General features: G+C 41.2%; 2 protein-coding genes across 4 annotated transcripts in view; one reads left to right on the top strand and one right to left on the bottom strand.

Annotated features, from left to right (window-relative positions):
- Nucleotides 1–3,109, top strand: part of CLIP4 (CAP-Gly domain containing linker protein family member 4) — a 63,589-nt gene extending 60,480 nt beyond the window's left edge. For both annotated transcript variants that reach the window (XM_027555757.1, XM_027555756.1), the window contains exon 16: nucleotides 696–3,109. In XM_027555757.1, coding sequence (XP_027411558.1) covers nucleotides 696–1,017 — 322 coding nt within the window. In that variant the 3' untranslated portion in view covers nucleotides 1,018–3,109. The remainder of the gene's footprint in view (nucleotides 1–695) is intronic.
- A 6,003-nt stretch (nucleotides 3,110–9,112) lies between these two features.
- ALK (ALK receptor tyrosine kinase) overlaps nucleotides 9,113–20,304 on the bottom strand; it is a 733,751-nt gene continuing 722,559 nt past the window's right edge. For both annotated transcript variants that reach the window (XM_027555753.1, XM_027555755.1), the window contains 3 exons: nucleotides 14,832–14,966; nucleotides 14,011–14,101; nucleotides 9,113–11,902 (listed from right to left, as the gene is read on the bottom strand). In XM_027555753.1, the coding sequence (XP_027411554.1) occupies nucleotides 11,219–11,902; nucleotides 14,011–14,101; nucleotides 14,832–14,966 (910 nt within the window). In that variant the 3' untranslated portion in view covers nucleotides 9,113–11,218. The remainder of the gene's footprint in view (nucleotides 11,903–14,010; nucleotides 14,102–14,831; nucleotides 14,967–20,304) is intronic.

The raw sequence follows: 20,304 nt of genomic DNA, 5'->3' as shown, positions 1-20,304 counted from the left end.
GGGGCAGGTTTCAGGATTAGCTACTTCCCAGGGACTGGAAGAAGCTCTGGGCAGTGCTGGCAGAAGGGCTTGTCTGGGCTGCATGTGGGTGCCTGGTGGTTGTGTCATCAGGTCATGTGGGTGGCAGGTGCTTGGAGGCAGTACCTTGTAAGTAATGTTTTGTTGTCGAGGAAAGGAGAGGAATCCTGTTCTAGGCAACTAAGATCCTTCCTGATGTTAGTGACAAGGGGGAGTGGCGAACCCTTAAATGTAACTGGAGTTCCTTCATAGAAGGTGTGTGTGTGTGTGTGTGTGTGTGTGTGTAGTTTCCCAAGCTGTGGATTCACAGTTTTTAAAAATGGTTTTCATGTAAAGAAATATTTGAAAGGTGAACAAAAGGTAATTTTAATTTACCACGGCCAAATACCAGGTTTCATTCTTTTTGCTTCATTAAATAGGTATAAAATGTGTGTGCACATACATAAATCGCTAGTGAAATCTTAAATCCAGATGAAGGTAGCATTAAAATAGCCCGAAGAGAAAAACTTTAAGCAACAGTATATCCTAATGTTGCTGCGTAGAATAGGAGAGATCCAGTTGTGAATGCCCAGTGTGCTGTTTGGTGAGTGACTTGTGGACCTGGCCTGGAGGGGAGCATGGCACACGGCGTCGCACAGCTTCATGCTGAAGCATCTCCCTCGGTCCCCTGTGCGCAGGTCAAAGCCCACCCTGCACCGCAGCTGGAGCAGCAGCTCGACGGCCGGCGGCCTGGAGGGTAGCGTGAAGCTGCACGAGGGCTCCCAGGTCCTCCTCACCAGCTCCAATGAGATGGCCACCGTGAGGTACGTGGGCCCCACCGACTTCGCCTCAGGGATCTGGCTGGGCCTGGAGCTTCGAAGCCCCAAGGGAAAGAATGATGGGGCAGTGGGAGACAAACGCTACTTCACCTGCAAGCCCAACCATGGGGTCCTTGTGAGGCCCAGCAGAGTGACCTACCGGGGAATAAACGGGTCCAAGCTGGTGGATGAGAATTGTTGAGTTAGGCTTCTACATTGTTAAAATAAATGAGCTTACACACACAGACACACACACACACACACACACAGACACACAGACACACACACACACACACACACACACAAAGTCCATGACTAGTGGTTTACTTCACTTAGCCGTTATTTAAAATTTGAAAATACAACTATCTTCATATAGACCATTATAACAATTCAGAGAGACCCCTTTAAAAAGCTTGAAATATGAACTGTAGGAATCATGGGTCTCTTAAAACAATATAAAACTAAGATTTTTTTAAAAGCTTTTAAAGCTTTAGACCCAAGAAAATTCTTAAACTTGGGGAAAATGTGCCATGAGGTGACTGGCTGCTTTTGCGTCTCATTTTTGCACAGAAGAGTGGATTTTCCATATACCATCATTGTGCAGGTTTTCACTAGCTTTGGTTAATGTTAAGACGTTCATGTGACCTTGTCTGGAGTTTTTCTTTCTTTCTGTACCATTGAGGACAAGGCGAGAGTAGCAGCTGCATGATGTGCGTTTTTCTTGTCTTTGGGTTTCGTTACTTGCCCTTCTGGGAATGTCCCACCTACAGACACTTTAGAGCTGTGGGGGTAGATGGGCCCCTGGGGCTCTGGAGCTCAACCTCTGCTGCTGCGGGGTTCTGAAGCTGCTCTTCCTCACCTGGGTCATGAGCTAGCTGGTCACCAGACCGTCCAGCTAGAATGCAGGTCTCCCACCTGTGGCCTGGGCCCTTGCTGCTGCCCAGTGCGTCATCTCAGACCGTTCTTCTGTGTTGGTGACTGCCTCATCTGGAGGAGCTCCAAAATCCCATGATTAGGGTCATGAATTCAAGTCACAATTGGAACTATTTGCACATATTTAACTTCCTTATTAGACATATCTATAAAACACACACACGCGAAGCACTTTGAAAATAAAACATGATGCACTTTCCTCTGTGGAGAATTTGCCACCATTTCCTCTGGGGATGAAAAATATTAAAAAAAAGTATATTTAAGACAGAGCAAATTAAGATATGTTAAGAAGAATGTAGTGGCTATTCATTTAAATGGTTATGGTCTTCGGTGTTTTATTATTCATAAGATTGGTGTTGCCTTTGCTGTTGCTGCTGGTTTCATGTTTTCAATTGTTGCAGAATTCAGCCTGTTATAAAGCTGCGGAGCTGTAATGTGTCTTTATTTTCCTTTTGAGTACATGTTAACAAACTAAGCTTCATGATAGAGTGATATAATAATGCAAAACATTTGTGTTGTGGATATGTATTGAAGTTTGTCCTATATGTACAAAGATTTATCTTTTATCATAGATATTCAGACTCTAAACTACCACAGAAATATCAGAGCAGTTTGCTTTATAAGATAAAAAGCATCCTTCAAAATGGAGCTTGCTTTGTGCTTTAGAAAGAATACATTGAACTATTTTGCAATATACTGTTTAAAATCTAAATTCTGTTGCTTTGCTGCCTTTTTTAAAAAAGTATGAAATTACAAATATTGCTAGAGCTATTTTCCTGAAATACATTTGCAAAGTAAGGCTGCTTTATAATCAAGGAATATTTTTGATTGAAGAAAGTGACTGTACTATGATTCAAAAGTAAACTTATTTTATTATATAGTTTATTTCTTAAAAACTCTATTTATATCTTACCATGAAATCCATGACTACACTGAACTTGGGTGTCCATAATTCTTCTTCTTAAATGGAAAACCCTATAAGTTAGTAACAGTAATGTCAACACTGAATTTATTTTGAGGTTAGAGAACCAATTGTTCTCATATTTAGATTAGGATTATTAAATCCATGTAATGTGTATGTTTACATATACTATACATAAAAATTAGGTGTTTTCATTTGTGTCTTGCTTCTGTCATTCAAAGTTCCCATCTTGAACATTAATAAAAAGGGAAGCTGGTTTGGAGTGGCATGTTGTCATTGACCCTGCCTGCAGTACCTTTTCTCAGATACTCAGATTACATATGCTTTGTGTTTAATTTTTTTTCTTCTTACAGTAATGACTTGGATTTGTCCTATACCTATTGAGAGTCTTAAAAAGTGCCATGCTTCTACTCAGCAAATAAAGTTATGTTTTCAGCTACTTTCTTATTACTTTGTTTTGATGCACAGAGAGTCATTTAAGAAAATAATATATTTCTGTGGTTTTCTAAAATTGCTTAATTACCTTTTATACCAGTGGGATTTCATTTATTTAGAGTAGGATAGAAAACGTTGAGTTTACAGATTTAAAATTATATATAAATACATGTCTACTGAAAGGCTTTTGCTTCTATATTTTAAGGTAATTTGGTGGCAGTATGTTTAAGTGCTTTAAATGTGTTCAGATAGAGACATTTGCAGAGTCTGAGCTGAGACACTAACCATGGTGAGTCCCTCGTACCGTCCTCTCCTGAGCTTCTTATCCCTCTCATGTGTTATTATTCTACTTAGCATTTACCACCCTTGGTTATGTTCAACTTTGTGCTCATTGAGGAGTGGGTTCTAATTGTTTTGTTCATCGCTTCATCCCTAACACTTGGAATAATACTTGGTACCTAGTACATGCTGAGGAAATGCTGCTGAATGAGCCGAGGCAGTGGAGGCCATCAATGGTTTACAGTAGAGGTTGCCAGTTTCAGCCAGGTGGGCTTGAGAGGCCAGGCCACGGACAGGTACATTTTGCTGGGTAAGGGAGGACCAAGGACAAGAAAGGTTTGAATCATGGTAGCCCACCTTTACCCCAAATAGTGACATGCTGGGTGTCAAGGGTAGAAAAGGGAACAGGAAGGACAGTGTGGTCACCTAATTGCCCATCTGTTTTCCCTGGGGCCGACTCTGAATTTCCGTTGTGCTGGTGCTAATTCAGAGGACACAGTAACTTGTGTGCTCCAACACAGAGAGGGTGGACTGGATCTCAGCCACGTGTGTACAGCACTGGTTTCTGGAGTCAAGCATTTTTATTTCAGAGTTTTATTTTGGACCTACCTATTTAGACTATGTGATATTATTTAAACCACATTGACCAATGGCTAGAGACCTAATGTGTTCGGAATCATCTTAACTAGGATCTGGATCTAGTAATTAACTGTTCACTGGATATTTGTTATCTAAATGACTGACCCAGAGACATATAATACATTTCATTGCATGACAAGCAAGTAGGAGAATTTTTTATTTTTCTTCATGCCCTTTGCTTTACTACACTCATTTATTATACAAACACAGTAGTTAATACAAAGCTCACATTATCACATATTGTGTGATATGATTTTAGTAACTGTTTAGTAATATCCCTTGGTACATAGGCCCTTATTTACAAACAATGTCATATAAGCTGCTTGAATACACAACAGACATTCTTAATGGAGACTGTGTGGGGTTTGAACAAGTTACGTAAGTTGTGTTAAGATTTTATTACAAGCAGAATATGAGGCCTTTGTATAGGCAAAAATAATTTTTTTATAGCAAAATTTTTGCCAGTGCTCCTTTTAAGGAAGGAGAAAGAAATTTATGTGGAGGAGAGTGGATGGGCACATTACTGACAACAATGTATTTTCATTATGCGTGGTAGAAATGAAACTCTTTTCTGCTCATAGCCTTTTCCCTTGAGGAGAAAGGCACGGGTTGGGGGGTAGGATCCTTGTTTCTTCTCATTCTTTAAAATATAACAGAATTTTCATGATAAAGCAGCAGTAGGTCTTGTCATTTTTTAGTTCAAATTGAAAAGTGTGGTCCTGGTGCTGAGGAGAGGCTGGCTGTAAGTTCTGAGCTGTGTTAGTGAAGACACTCTAGGTGTTTAAATTGAGGCTGTTTAGCTAAAACATAACCTGTCTCCAGCGATCACTGCCATCATTTGACCAGCGATCGTGAATAGGATTTAATTGCAGCTCTAAAATCCTTCATGCACCCCCAGGTGTCAAGCTTGTTGCTCCTGTAGATACTCAGGTCTTCACGCGCACACCTTGTATGCCTCTGTTCTCAGAGGAGCCGGTCTCAGGACTGGATGTTTTGTCAGAGTTGTTTGAATTGGATAAATTAAATTAAATAGGGAGTCTCAGGAAGCTACTTGCGCTGAACTGAATTTGAAGCATTCCTAAAGTTTAGGAAGTTTAAATATCTACATGCTGTGTTTTCTTTGACCTGTGTTGATCTCATAGAAGCTAAGTTCTTTCAGCTCCAGCCTGAGAGAGGCATTACTTGAAGAACCCTTACCTTCATGAAGACCAAATCAGTGATTTTTCATGTAACAAATCAAATAAGACTGACATGGAAATGAATCATGTTAAAATTATGTGCACAGTTTCAAATCATCCTTTTTATTCTATGTCTAATATGACTTCTGAGATTCAGCTTAAGTCTTAGTCAAGTGTTGATGATATTGGCCGTCCTTGACAGTTCTCGTTATGAAGGATAGGTGTTGCTATGCAGTATCTTTGGGAGAATATCCTAATGTGGATTTTTGAATGAATTTTAATAGTCGTAAAAATTCCATATTGATGGCAGGGGAAAGTGGATTTTGCATTATACACAACAGAGAAGAGGATGAAAGTGAAAATTTTCAGTTTCCTTTATTGAACCTGCCAGTAAAGATAGATTTCCATTAAGAATTCCAATAGATTATATGTACCTGTTAAAAATGTGATTTTTCTCAAGCGATCTTTTCTCTTTCTTGAAGGGACTAGAGCTTAGGGAATTAAGAAATAGCATGAGGTTTCTTGAGGCCTCACTTCACACTCCTGGTGTGAGACAGAGGAAAATCCAGTCCATGTCCTTCTTGAGTTTGTTTTCTTTTATGAAACATCACCTGCTGCTTACTGGTTACATTCATGAAGAAAAATAATTTGTCTTTAATCTTACTTCTCTGAGAACTGTGAAATATCACATAAATATTCTTGTGGAATAAAGAAAAAATATTTAAAAATATTTTTCTCAACTGTTAGATACACTAAAATATAGAAAATTGTCTGCAGTCGTCACAGTCTTCTCTTTTGGTGGGACACTTGAATTGGCTATCTTTTGGGGATTCCCTATTTCTCAGTCCACTATAAAGCTATATAATCCAGCACAGGTTTCTAAAAATTGCCCTCCAGTGGCAGTGGGTGTCTCCACAAAGCTGAGAAGAGGGATTCTAACCAATCCGATGGTGGTTGGGAGAGAGGACTCCAGTTACTATGAATTCCTCATCATAAATGGTTCCACGATGTTTGTTGAGGGAGGCCTGACTCCATGGACACGCCTGGTCTCCAGCATGCGGCTCATCATGGGCTTTGTTACGCTGGGAATGGTCACGGACAGAAAGTACATGAGATCTGTCACTGGACATTAGGCATGGTGAAGGAGAACCTTCGAGTGATAAGTCACATGATTTTACCTTGCTAATAAGGCTGCCACTGTCACAAACGTAACAAAAGAGAAATAAGTGGTGTCATGGTAAGTGTGAAGGTCATTAAGATATGATTTTCATAGTCCTGTGTCAGCTTTGCTTCTTTCAGGAAACCATCTTGAATTAACCTCATTTTGCTATGTTAATGATTTTATGATTTATTAAAGAGATCTTTGAATAGAACAATAAACAGAGAACTGATGCTAAACTTCTTTCTGGTCTCCTTTTGAATGAAGATTAAATATAATTTGCATCACTGGGATTGTGCACTGAATTAATTGGCTTTGGCTTTGAATGAATTAAGAGTCTCTCTCTCTCTGTCTCTCTCTCTCTCACACATATACCCACACACACACCCCTCTACCAACTGTGGGCCAGATGTAGGGATTTACCTTACACAGGAGTGAAGTCTTACAGAATCAGACTTCAGAGCTGGAAGGGGGCCTTTGAGACCAAACTGCTCATGTTTTTAAATGAGAAAGTGAGAATTTAACTTGCTGGAGTCATGTAAGTAGGTAATTGCTGTCTAATACCTATACTCAACTCCTGCACTTGGTCTGCATGCTACTTCTCAAATAATTGGTGAGTGCTAAACCATGCAAAATATTACAACCGTGTGAGGTTTTTATCAGTCTGATAATCATCTGTACTGGCAAATAACCTCTCACAATGTAAGTGCTCTAGGGAGCACTAATATACTAAGGCTTAGTGGATTCATTTAGTAAGACTGCCTTTCAACTAACACTGGCTGAAAAACCTGCCTGCCCAATGAGGCTTTTAGTGATGGGAGGATAACTTATTTTGAGTAATTGCTTTCAGGGAGGCAGTAGGCCTTAGTAGAGGAATGGAGTGGGGTAACTGCTGGAGCACAGGTCAAACAGAGGGATCTGAGGAATGGACAGAGCACAGTATTGCAGATAAATGCGGTATCTGGGGTTCTCTTGAGGCAAGCCTGGTGGTGCCATCTTTACGTGGAAAGGTAACACGCTCATTTACATTTACTGAACACTGAAGCCGTGTTCCTCCCGCCCCCAACACTATGTCATATTATTTCCTTACATTGAGCTTTTCAAATGTTTTAAAAGTTATTAACTTAGAGCTAAAAATAGCTTTGTGTTTGAGTGGTGCATTAAAAATTAAATACACCTACTCAGGATACCAAATCAAAACAGAATCTTAATAGAAGCCTTAGTATTTGTTCTCAATAATTATCTTTTGTTTTAGGGCATCTTGTGGAAGAATATAGGAATTTCTGGTTTTTGTTTTATATGTTCACACAACAGCACAGGGAACCATCTGCTGCAGTGAAATTAGCAAAGTCAAGTTGTGTGTTCTTTGGGGACCCATTTAAAAAGTCATTAGCTAAAGACAGATTGACAACGCACTTCATACATTTTATGAATCTTGCCATGGGAAGTCTGTTATTCAGAGTAGTCTAAATTCATAAGCATCATGTTTTAGGTCTACAAAGCTCATGTGAATTTTAATTCTACTATTACTAGAGAAAAATCTGTTAAAAATAGCCTGATCACTTAGAATTTTTAGTGGTACATGTGTGCTCAGTCATGTCTGCTTCTTTTCGGCCCCATGGACTGTTAGCCCTGCTGGGCTCCTCTTTCCATGAGATTCTCCAGGCAAGAATACAGGAGTGGGTTACCATTTCCTCCTCCAGGGGATATTACCCACCAAGGAATTGAACTTGTGTCTTCTTCAGCTCCAGCATTATAAGCAGATCCTTTACCACTGAGCCACTGGGGAGTTTTGGTGGTGCGCCCTGTGAATCTGGAGGTAAAAGCCCCAAGTGTTACGGAATAAAGTTAATCTGTGGTTATGTAATATTTTACAGCTGTAGGTTTATAAAAAACTATATGGAGAGGCCAGACACTTCAAAAAGAATTCATTAAGTTGATTAAATGTCTTCCTCTGTTGCTCATTTTTTAACACTTAAGTGTAGCAGAGAGTCTTCACACTCTTCTTTTGAGCTGAAAGGACTTGGTTCTGGTCGAGTTCTTGCTACTGTCATTAAACAACTGATGCCCACGTGGCACAGAAGGGGCGCTGGGAGGACCAGATAGGACTAGTGGGAGGGCAGGCATATAGAGACACATGCCAACTTTTGAAATTCTCCCCACAATCAACCCAATTCATTAAGGAATTCAAGAGGTATGAGAGGGAATGCTTGTGCTTTCACAGTTTGTAATCTCCCTGAGGGCCAGGGAGAAAGGGACATTATTGTCCTCAATTTGTATATGGAGACACTGAGGTACAGACACATCTAAGAACCCATAGATAGCCAGGACGCACATCCTAACTGGACCTGAAGAATCTGGTCTTTCAACTACCAAGTAGATCTTACACTTCCTAAAAAAATAAAAGTTTGTTCCTGATATATTGATCTGCTAAAATATTGAAGTACCAGTCATTGATAAATACTGATAAACCAGTCATTCCTCACAAATTGTCAATTTCCCAATGGAATGATTGTGAACTTATGATGAGCTTCTTTATAGATATGGGACATGAATAATTATACTAGCTTATGGCTTAATTAATGTAACTTCTACAGACTTTAATTGTGCCTGTCCATGTTCTAGGTGGAATTTTCCATCATAATTAATAAATACGTGAGTCCATAGCATCAGTATGAATTGCTGGAGCCATATGGCTGGAGTGATACCTGGGCGATTAGCAAGTTAAATGAAACATCTTGAGGTCATCATATCTCGGTGTGGAGTTGTTTATTATCCATGTATACAGGCTTTTAAGATTGGACTACCATTTACATGAAAACTGGTACCAATAAAGATGATTAGAGAGAATCAACAAATCAATCTCCGTGGTAGTAAGGCACAACCTGAAAATGTAGTGGATGTGTAGTTTTTAAGAAGAGAAAGGAATAAGATTTTTCCCTTGTTAATGAAAGAGTTGGCTATTTAACCACGTAGCATGCTCCCTGTTTAATTGGTTACTGGTGTCACAAGTATAAAGTAAAATTGTTCTCGTTATGACAGTTGCTCTGTCATCCTTTTAGGAGGGTATTTTTCAAAGTGTGATTCTTGGACACCTTCAGGTGGTTTATGAGTTAATGGTTATATAATTAGACTATTTACTTTGTGCCGGGCATGAGCTAAAACTTTATTGATACAAGTATTTAGTGATGAGTTCATTGATGTTTCATCTTCATGTGTGTCCGATGAAGATACTTTTGGCAGTTAAGAAGATAAAGAAAAGTGATGTCCAAGGTATCTGAGCTTCTAAAGATGTGAAGAACTACTGACTAGGCAAGGCTCTGCCATAGAGGAATCAACACTCACTGGTCTGGTGTTGGCTTAGAACAGAATGGCCTCATGTCCAGGTGAGACTGTTGATGCAAGTGGAGTTGAGAAGGCAGGGGAAGGTGGATAGACACAGTCCTTTTGCTTGGGAATGTTTAGTGCTTAACAAGTGATAAAAAATGCTTTCATCCAAAAGTGAGGTTCTGGCACAGCTACCACCAGAAATGAAACTGGGAAAGAGAATGGAGGGGAGCAGAAAGAAAGAGATGAAAACTTTCTGATAAAGCATCATTGCATACTTCTGTGTGTAAGATTTAACAGATTCCTAACTTGTCTGCAATGGAGATAAATTTCACGTGTGAAAACCAAGTTCTGAACTCTTTGTAACATGTCACTACCAACCTCAGCACTCCATGTGTTCCTTAATTCCTTCACTTGTCACCCAGAGAAAAAAACTGTTTTGCTCTGTATTTGACAGGTATACAAATTATGCCTTGTGTTTCAGTCAATTTCTGTTCCCATATGTGCTAGAATCACACACTATTAAGGAGCCGGAACTGGGGAAAAGCCTGGAAGGAAGGATACTGAATCAGTACCTCTCCTTAGGACCACTGGAGGGCCTGCTGCTCCCGTGATTCATCTCCAGGAGTAGAAACTTCAGCTTGGTACCCTTCATGATTGAAATTGTTAGAAAGTGTGACACTAATGCTCATGAATAGATACATTTTTATGCCTCGATGTATCACTGTTGCTTACATTAAAAAAAATTTTTTTTAATTATATCGGAGTTTATTTTAGTGCTAAGTTTTAAAATAAGGAATTAAAATTTTAAATCTCAAATTTCCGACGCAGTAGGAAACCTCACACTCCACTGTTCACCGTTAGTAGTAGGGTTTTCTTAAGGCTTGAGGTATATTACCAGGATGTTGGACTCTCTGGATCTTACCATCCTCAAAGCACTTTGAGTACTTGTGTTTCATTCAGGTGAGTGTATACACATTTTCTCTCTACTACTCTAACTATTCACCACATTTGTATGATATGATCGTCGATGACTCAGCACAAGTGAAAGCACCCAGCATCCACAGTGACCTTCCAGTGAGTTCTCCATGATTCTTTTCCAAGTAAACAATGTCCCCGCGCTGACACTAAAGAGAACTTTATTTCGGTTCCCTCTGCTCTCAAGTGGTCCAGGCCCACATTGACCAGGTAAGGGAACACCTATGATTCCGACTAGCAAACACGGGAGCGGCTAGCTCTGCGAGCGTGGAGCAGAGCACACGGGACAGGGAAAGAAGCAGGAGCAGGTGGGCACCAGCCATCCGTCAGAACACTACGCAGCCCCGTCCCGGCCTCGCGTTGATCACTCGTCTTTATATGTTCTCCTTTTGCAAGACTGGGATGAACCCGTGTTCCAAACCTTTAGAAGCAATTTGAAAACACAGCTTTTGATGTGGCACTTCAAAACAAGTTGGCACAGAATGAAGAGTGACATTTGGTCAGTGGTTTGCGGAGGAGCCGTAGCCTGTCCCTCCACGGGCCGGGCTGGGGCTCAGGGCGCAGGCTGGCTCTTGGGCGCGGGGTCCTCGTAGCGGCCCGGGCCGGGGGCGGCCTCCGGGGGGAAGCCCTGCTGCTGGTAGCCGTAGTTGACGGTGCCGCACGGGAAGTGGCGCAGCCTGAACAGAGGCACGTCCCGCAGGCTGGCGGTCAGCGCCGACGGCTCGAGGAGCAGCGAGGCACCCGCGTGGCGGGCGGCGGGCGCGGGGGCCGGGACAGCACGGGCGCCCTCGCCGCCCGGGGGCCCCGGCTCGCGCTGCTCCTTCTTGGCCGGTGGAGTGTTCTTTTTGGTGGGTTTCTCTGTAAACCAGGAGCCGTAGGTGGGGTTCCAGAGGCTGGTGGGCTTGTTCCTGGAGCCCTGGACTTGGGGCAGCTCCGAGGGCGGGTTGGACTGCGAGAAGGCCATGTTGACGTGTCCCCCCTCCACGGCCGGCGGCCGGGCGCCGCCTCGGACACAGGCCTCCGCGACCGCGGGCTTCTTGCCGGCCTTGCCGGGCGGAGCCGAGGGCAGAGCGGCGGGGGCGGCCGGCTCGCGGCCCTCCTCTCGCTTGGCCTGGGCCGCCGAGACCAGGAGAGGAGGGATTCCCTCGGGGTCCTGGGGCCTCATGGGCACCTTCTCCTCCTCTTCCACGAGGGGCCCGTATTCTACCGGCAAAGCGGTGTTGATCACATCTGGGTCCTACAGGCGGGAGAGATGGACGGATGGAGACTTTGAACCACAGGCCAAACGTGTGGATGGGAAGATAACCTTAGCGATGATGTCATCCAAACTTACTTAACAGATGAGGCAACCATTCAGGGTTTACTGGGAATATATTAATTTGTAAGCACGGGAGAATAAGAAACACGTGCGAAAACGTCCTCATCTTTGTAGAGCTTGGAGGAGAGGCGCTATTATAGAAGAGCGTGCTGGGACAGGGTGCCCAGAAGCGGCCCCACTACCTGGGGAAGGGGAGTGGGCTCAGGAAAGAAAGGCTTTGCAGAGACCAGCTTTAGGCAAAACTTATAGACGAATGGATTTAAAAAATTATAAATTAGTTTTTTAAAATGGTTACAGTCTGTTTCCAGTGAAGTGTGCTCAGTCGTGTGCTGCTCTTTGCAATCCCATGGACTGTAGCTTACCAGGCCCCGTCCATGGAATTTTCCAGGCAAGAGTACTGGAGTGGGTTGCCATTTCCTTCTCCAGGCGAACTTCCCGACCAGGGGATCGAACCCACGTCTCCCACATGGCAGGCAGACGCTTTATCCTCTGAGCCACCAGGGAAGCCCAGTTCCCAGTGAAATACGTAAAAAAAAAAAAAAAATCTATATGTTTGACTTCAAAATGTGTCTGTTGAGAGTGAGAGGAGGGGAGGCGAAGGGAGGAGGGACACACCATGCTGGCTGACAAGGTTAACCTCTGGTTCTCCTAGCATTTCCATCACCTTTGGACGGAGGCTGCACTGGATCATAACGTTTCTGGGTTATATCATCACTTCATTACACATGCTGATATCACAATGCAGTGGTTTTTCAACAAGTTTGGATCTGATGAAACCCAGGAAATACTGACGTGCTAGGAGGAAAACCACTTACAAAATCAACTCTGTGCTAGATCATTTTTACAGCGACAGACTGATATAGAAAAGCAGAAGGCAGCTGCTAGAGATTTGAGGAAGATTTGTGGAAGAAAGCTTAAAGTTGGGGAAACTTAATCCTGTACTATTTTGTGCAAATTGGGAAAACCATCACTTCAGGTTAATAGAAAAGCACATAGGTCCAGTATTCATCAGTAAAAAGTTTAAGCATAAAAAATAACTACCTTCTAATTCTCTCTGCTTTAGTCTTTAGTTCCTTCTCTATTAATTATTAATTTCTAGAATGAGTCATTCAAAATATGCTTGTACAGAGCTCCCAGCTTTTAAGAGGGATCTTATGTGCTTTGGAGAAGAAAATTACTCCAAAGTATATGTACTTAAGTGGATACATCCCATTAATATTACAACATAATAACCTAAAAGCCACTGAACATCAAGTTCTCTAAAACAAACAAAAAAAACCCCAAATAACTTGAAGTCTATATAGATAAATGCTTTCTGAGCTCAAAGGACCCAAAAGAATGGAATCATGAGGACAGGAGGTGACTCCAGTGTGAAAATGTATATGTCTATTGTTACAACTAAGAGGAGAGGGAATTTAGAGAGGTAGCGGTTTGTTGTCTGACTTCTAAAAGGTTCTCCAGAATCTGATATTCTGGCAGAATGAGAGGCAAAAAAGAGGGAAAGAAATTCACGCAGCCTGGAGGTGAGAAGTGTCGGTGTGAAGGTCCCTGAGACGTTGAAGTAGAGGAGCACACCCCTCCACCGAGGATGGTGCAGACACAGACGGAGGAGATTGGGGGCCAGGGCTCTCACTTGATGGCCTCCACTCTTGAAGAGGTAGAAGGCATAGTTATCTGCTGAAAATCTCCCCATTTCTATTAACATCAAAACAGGAAAAAGGCAGTCCTTACTGACGGAATTGGGAGTGGAATCTGGACAGGGACCAGCAGGACTTCGGGAAGCTGCGTGGCTTGGACAGACCCTCTCCCAGCTCAACTCCTCTTAAGCGACAGCAACTAGTATTTGTTTACAAAACAGGCAGACTGAGATACCACTCATTGTACTTATAGATAATTAACATTCATCTTCAAGAGCATAGCTTATTTCTCCTGGCTGGTGTAACTGTTATTTCACATTTTGGCATTTGCCATCTTCAAGACTTTTCCATATAAATACTAGCTGAAGGAGGTGGGGGGGATGTGTATACCTGAGTGCAGTATTCAATCCTCTCCAAAATTATGGCAAAGTTGGGCCTGTCTTCAGGCTGATGTTGCCAGCACTGGGTCATTATCCGGTATCTAAAAGAACAAGGACATAAATTAAAATCAAGAAAAATGGGATGAAAAATAAGTCCCGCCCTCCCCCCAGCGCTTTTCTAATAGGACTGGAACAGCACTGTCTTCTAGGGTGGGGACTCATCTTGTCCCCGTGTTTGCACGTGCCGCCCTCTGCTGATGGGCAGGGTGTGAAGGTATCACACAGGGCTCATTTGTTGCATTCCTGAATTACCGTCACCTCTGGGGCAGAATATTCTAACTGTATTTCCCATCTGTCTTGTCTGTGGGAAGGAGGTGAGACAGATCGGTTCAGTTCAGTTCAGTTGCTCAGTCGTGTCTGACTCTTTGCGACCCCGTGGATTGCATGAGGTCCGTGGTGAGACACACAGGACAGCAGAAAACCCAGGGGATAGAGATGCTCTAGGGAGACTCAAGACCTGTGGAGTAAGGCAGCAGGGACGGAGCCCACGACACAGACCCAGGAGATGCCTGAGGCCAGTGAGCCTGGTGAGTCCACAGCCTCCATCCAGACAATGTGTACCTTTTGGGGTGTGGCATTATTGCTGTCAAGGGGCAGGTAAGAATAAACCATCTCATTGAAACTACAGACACACTCCTATCTTGGGGCATATTAAATGAGGTCAGCCATCTGTTCCTTCATCTTAAAAATTAAAATGCATATGTGGCTGCAGATATTTTTTGAAAAGGAAAATTGTGCTTAGTAAATTGTAGAAAATCCTCAGAGTCATACACAGGCCCTGGGCAGTTCTTAGGTGGGTCCATCCGTCCTCCACTGGTGACGAACTCCAGGACTTCCTGGTTGCTTTTGCTAGGGTATGGCATGTATCCAAGAGAGAAGATTTCCCATAGCAGCACTCCGAAGGACCTGCACACAGGATGGGAGGTGTGGGTGTGGGCGTGCACACACACATACACAGAGACTCAGACATACACACAAATACATTCACAGATGCTCATACACAGACACACACACACACATGTAAATACCCCGACACACTTACAGAGACATATGTATATGTACACACAGAGACATAAACATATACACAGTCTCAGACACACACAGACATGCACACATGGAAAATTTTAATTGCTTAATTTCATTTTTCCACAATAAAAGTTTTTAATATGGAGAAATAGAAAAGAATGAGAACGTAGCCCTACGTGAAGATCCATAAAAGGATAACCAGCATGTTATGTTTCTTCGTTCAAGATTCTGGGCTTAGAATTTTTTTACATAATTGCTGTGATTTTCTTTTTTTGGGGCAAATTCCATTATAACATAAACATTTTGCATGCTAATACAAACCCTTTTATAAATAGAATTTGACATAGCTATAAAAAATTCCACTGAGTAGTTGTGCCATAATTTGCTCTATCATTTCCATATTGTTTTCAATTTTTGAAGTATTTTAAAAACATTGTGATGAACATTTTTATACATTTTTAAAAGGACAGTTTCCTTAGAATAAATTTCCGGAATTTAGGATTAGGATAATCTAGTAAAATCTAGGATAATTCTAATGGAATGACTAGATCAAAATAATATGAACGCAGAAAAATTATTTCTGTATATTGCCCATGTGACTTTCTAGTGCATTGCTGATCATCAACCAGCACTGTGCATCAGACACTCTTACCAACACTGAGAGTTCTTACTAAAAATGAGAACTTTTGCTGATTTTTAAGGTAAAAAAATGGTAGATTATTTTAAATTATGATTATTGATTGGATAATTAACATGGTTGAATGTGTGTGTTAATTCACTCTGTTTTTTCCTGTGAATGTTTCATGTTTAACCACATATAACCACCCTAAACCACATATTATATTTTGATTTATAAACATACTTTATCAAAGATGTTAATCTTTTATTCAAAGTTCAAACACTTCTATTAGTTGCTTTCTTATTTTCCTTGTTAGCATACCAAAGATTTTCATTTTTAGGTAGTTGAATCTATTTTAAAAAATTCTGTGATTTCTTCCATCTGTTTCAGAGATGGTACAATCCTCTCTTTACCAATGATTAGATGAATGTTTGCTATTTTCTTCCAGTTGTATTAATATTTCTTTTTTCTTTCTTCTCACATCCAGTTGGAGTTGAGTTTGGTGTAAAGTGGGAGGTAAGGATCTCATTTTATTCGCTCTTCTAAAACCACTCTTTAACACTACATATTCCTATAATAATTTTCTCGTCAACTATTGACTTGTGAGTAAGATAGGTCTGTTCCAGGATATCTATTCACTTCATCTATTTGTCTGCTTCTTGCATTGATACCATTTTCTTTTACTTTATTTTTTGGCTGTGCCGAGTCTTCACTGCTGCACGCAAACTCTTCTCTAGTTGCGGTGCACGAGCTTCTCACTGCACTGGCTTCTCTTGTAGAGCCGGGCCCTAGAGTGTGGGCTTCAGTAGCTGTGGCACACAGGCTTAGTTGCCCCTGGGCATGTATAAACTTCTTGGACCAGGGATCAAACCTGTGTTCTCTCATTGGCAGGCAGATTCTTAACCATTGTGCCACTAGGGAAGTCTCTCTTACTTTTTGTGTGTTTATGTTTTAATATCCGGTAGGACATTTTTCCTTCTCTCTTTTTAAAGAAATGTATCTGATTTCTCACAATCAAATCAAATGTATTTTGATTTCTCAAAATAAAAAATACAAAAAATGTATTTGATTTGTTTTAAATGAACTTTAAAATGATTTCTATTGTGTTTCAAAATCATCTCCTTTGATATTTTGCCTAAAACTTTAAAACATTTAATTTCATAATTAGTTTTTTTAGCCAAAAAAGGCTATCTTTGTTTTAGTATTTGGTTGCAGTTTTATAATGTTAATATTACCTCAAAAATTTACAGAACTATAGCTCCTCTGGAACTATAACTCTTGAGTCACTTGGACTGCAAAGAGATCAAACCAGTCAATCCTAAAGGAAATCAACCCTGAATATTCATTGGAAGGACTGATGCTGAAGCTGAAGCTCCAGTACTTTGGCCACCTGATGTGAAGACCTGACTCATTAGAAAAGACTCTGATACTGGGAAAGATTGAAGTCAAGAGGCGAAGGGGATAACAGAGGATGAGATGGTTGGATGGCATCACCGACTCAATGGACATGAGTTTGAGTAAGCTCCGGGAGATGGTGAAAGACAGGGAAGCTTGGCGTGCTGCAGTCCATGGGGTCGCAAAGAGTCAGACAGAACTGAGCGACCAAACACCAAAGCTTCTCTGGGCTTCCCAGGTGGCACCTGTGGTAAAGAACCTGCCTGCCAATGCAGGATACTTAAGAGATGTGGGTTTGATTCCTGGGTTGGGAAGATCCCCTGGAGGAGGGGTGGCAACCCACTCTAGTATTCTTGCCTGGAGAATCCCATGGACAGAAGAGCCTGGCAGGCTACGGTCCATAGGGTCCCAAAGAGTCAGACATGTAGCAAGTGATTTACACAAAGTACTTTTATTGACATCATTTAAGTGAACTTTCAAAGATTCTTTTGGGGAGAATTGGGCAAAGGTAGCTTCTATATTTTTCAGGTGAGAAGGCTGAAGCAGAGATTATTATACAGTTAATTCAAGACAGACTGGAATATGTTATTAGATTTCTTGATTCTACTGACTACAAATTGCCTGGTGCATATATTATTCTTTTCTGTTTGGTGGTCTTTCTGCCTCCCCCAAGGGCAGAACAAAATAAGCAAAATCATGGATGAAACTAAATAGCAGGGCTTAAAGAATCCCAGCAATATGTTTTCTGCCTATCTGGATAAATAGCTAAGGAGACAAATTGCAGTATTCTTTGACAGAATCACTGTATGGATTGCAAATAGATGTTTATTTTCTTAGAGTTCAAGGGAGTGAGAAGTCATGTTGGTTACAGAACACTGGTAATTTCAGGTAAGTAATGTTGTGAGATTTAACAGATAACCATACAGGATACTCATTAACATTTGAATTCCAGATAAACAAGAAATACATTTTTAGTATCAGTATATCCCAGTTGGATTTCCCAGGTGGCGCTAGTGGTAAAGAACCCTCTGGCCAGTGCAGGAGACATGAGAGATGAGGGTTCGATCCCTGGGTTGAGACGATCCCCTGGAAGAGGGCATGGCAACCCACTCCAGTATCCTTGCCTGGAGAATCCCATGGACAGAGAAGCCTGTGGAGCTTCAGTTCATAGGGTCGCAGAGAGCTGGATGGGACTGAAGCGATTTAGCACACATTCATATCCCAAATACTGCATGAGACATACTTATACCATACAATTTTCATGTGAAATTTCATTTTAACTGGCCATTTTGTATTTTATCTAGTAATCCTACAGATCAGGTAAATCTATATTTTGTATGCCAATTTTTTTTAAAATCACCTATAAGTTAAGCCTGTCTTAAACAGGAGCCACAAGGCCCAAAGCTTTGCACCAAAGCATTCAAAAATCAAATAAGACAAATATTTTTTAAAAAATCCCACATTGTTTCTTCTGATATAAAACTTGCTCCTCTGCTTCATGAGGCCTGGGGTGGGATTGAGAATTTGAGTTTATGACAAGGTCCCAGGTGATGCTGATGCTGTTGCTGTTGATCGGAGGAGCACACTTTGAGACCCACTGGGTTTGGGTAAGTCAAATCTCAGTGGCTTCAAACAACAAAATCTCTTATGCACATTATCAAAAAATGGATCAGAGGAGGGACTCTGGTCACCATGGCTCCTCTGTCTTCTGACCTTATCTCAATGCAAGGCTTTCAGAATCTGGAGGATTCTTGTCCATTTTCTTGGTTTCCCACATTGCTGTTGAGAAATTCAATTGTTTGGATTCCCTGTCTTTCCTCTCTGATAATTGTTTACTATGACTTTATTTGTATCTTTGGAAACTTTTACCACCTTGATCACCATTTGTCTGAAATTTCACAATGATATATTCATGGGGTTGCTCTTTTTATTCACAGCGCTTAGCACTTTCTGGATGCTTTCATTCTGAAAACGTACGTCCTTCTGGGAAATCTTGAATTATTTCTTTGATGTTTTTATTCCCTTCATTTCTGCTCTTCATTCTTTCTGGGACACCTATTTGTCAGCTAATTGGGTCTAATGGTCTAATTCTTTTAATTGTCTTTCTTTTCCTATCTATCCGATCTATTTATAGTCATTTTATTTTCTAGAGGATTGATTCAACTCTGTCTTCCAACTTTTCTTTTACTTTCACACATCTATTATCATCTTTTTTTAAAAAAACACTTTATTTTCTTAAGAACAGTTTTAGGTTGTAAAGAAATTATGAAGATAACACAGAAAGTTCCCACAGGCCTCACACGCAGTTCCATTTTTAGCTTCTTACATTAATGTGATACATTTGTTACAATTAATGAGCCAATACTGAGGAATTATTATTAACTAAAGCCCATAGTTTATTCAGGTTTCCTTAGCTTTTGCTGAATTTCCTTTTTCTGTTCTAGGACTCCATTAGAATATCACTTTATATTTAGCTGTCATGTTTCCTTAGGCTATTCTTGACTTTGGCAACTTCTCAGACTTTCCTTGTTTTTAATGACCTGGACAGTTTCAAAGAGTTCTGGTCAGGAATTCTGTAGAATGTCATATTAGGATTTGACTGTTTTTCTTATGATTAGACTGGAGTTAATGGGTTTGGGGAGAAAGACCTCAGAGGTTAACTACCATTTCTTCATATGTCAAGGTACGTGCTATCAACATGATCTACCGCTGTTGATGTTGACCTTGACTGCCTAGCAGAGGCAGTGTTTGCCAAGTTTCTTTCTTCCCCCTGCTTTTCTCTCTCTGTGCCTTTTGAAAAAAATGCTGCTGTGTGCTGCCCACATGGGCTCCAGGGAACTAGGCTCCATCTCCTTGAAGGCTCTCTTATCACATTTTTCTATCCAGGAGTTTTTTCCCTAAGAACATTTAAAATAATTAGTTAATTGATTTTTGGCTGCGTTGGGTTTTAGTTTTAGCATGCAGGATCTCTCCTTGCGGTGTGCGGACTCAGTCTTTGCGGCAAGCGGGCTCAGTTGCCTCTTGGCATGTGGGAGTTTGGTTCCCCAACCAGGGATCAAACCCGTATCCTCTGCATTGAAGGCAGATTCTTAACCACTGGACTGCCAGGGAAATCCGAAAAAACATTGTTTTAAATAATCTTTTGTCCTTAAGATTATGGTTACAATAACTTAACTTTCTGAGGATATTGTTTTTAAAAGTTTT

This window comes from Bos indicus x Bos taurus, chromosome 11 (genome assembly GCF_003369695.1).
Source record: "Bos indicus x Bos taurus breed Angus x Brahman F1 hybrid chromosome 11, Bos_hybrid_MaternalHap_v2.0, whole genome shotgun sequence".
NCBI lineage: Eukaryota > Metazoa > Chordata > Mammalia > Artiodactyla > Bovidae > Bos > Bos indicus x Bos taurus.
This window is presented reverse-complemented; position numbering and strand designations above follow the sequence as displayed.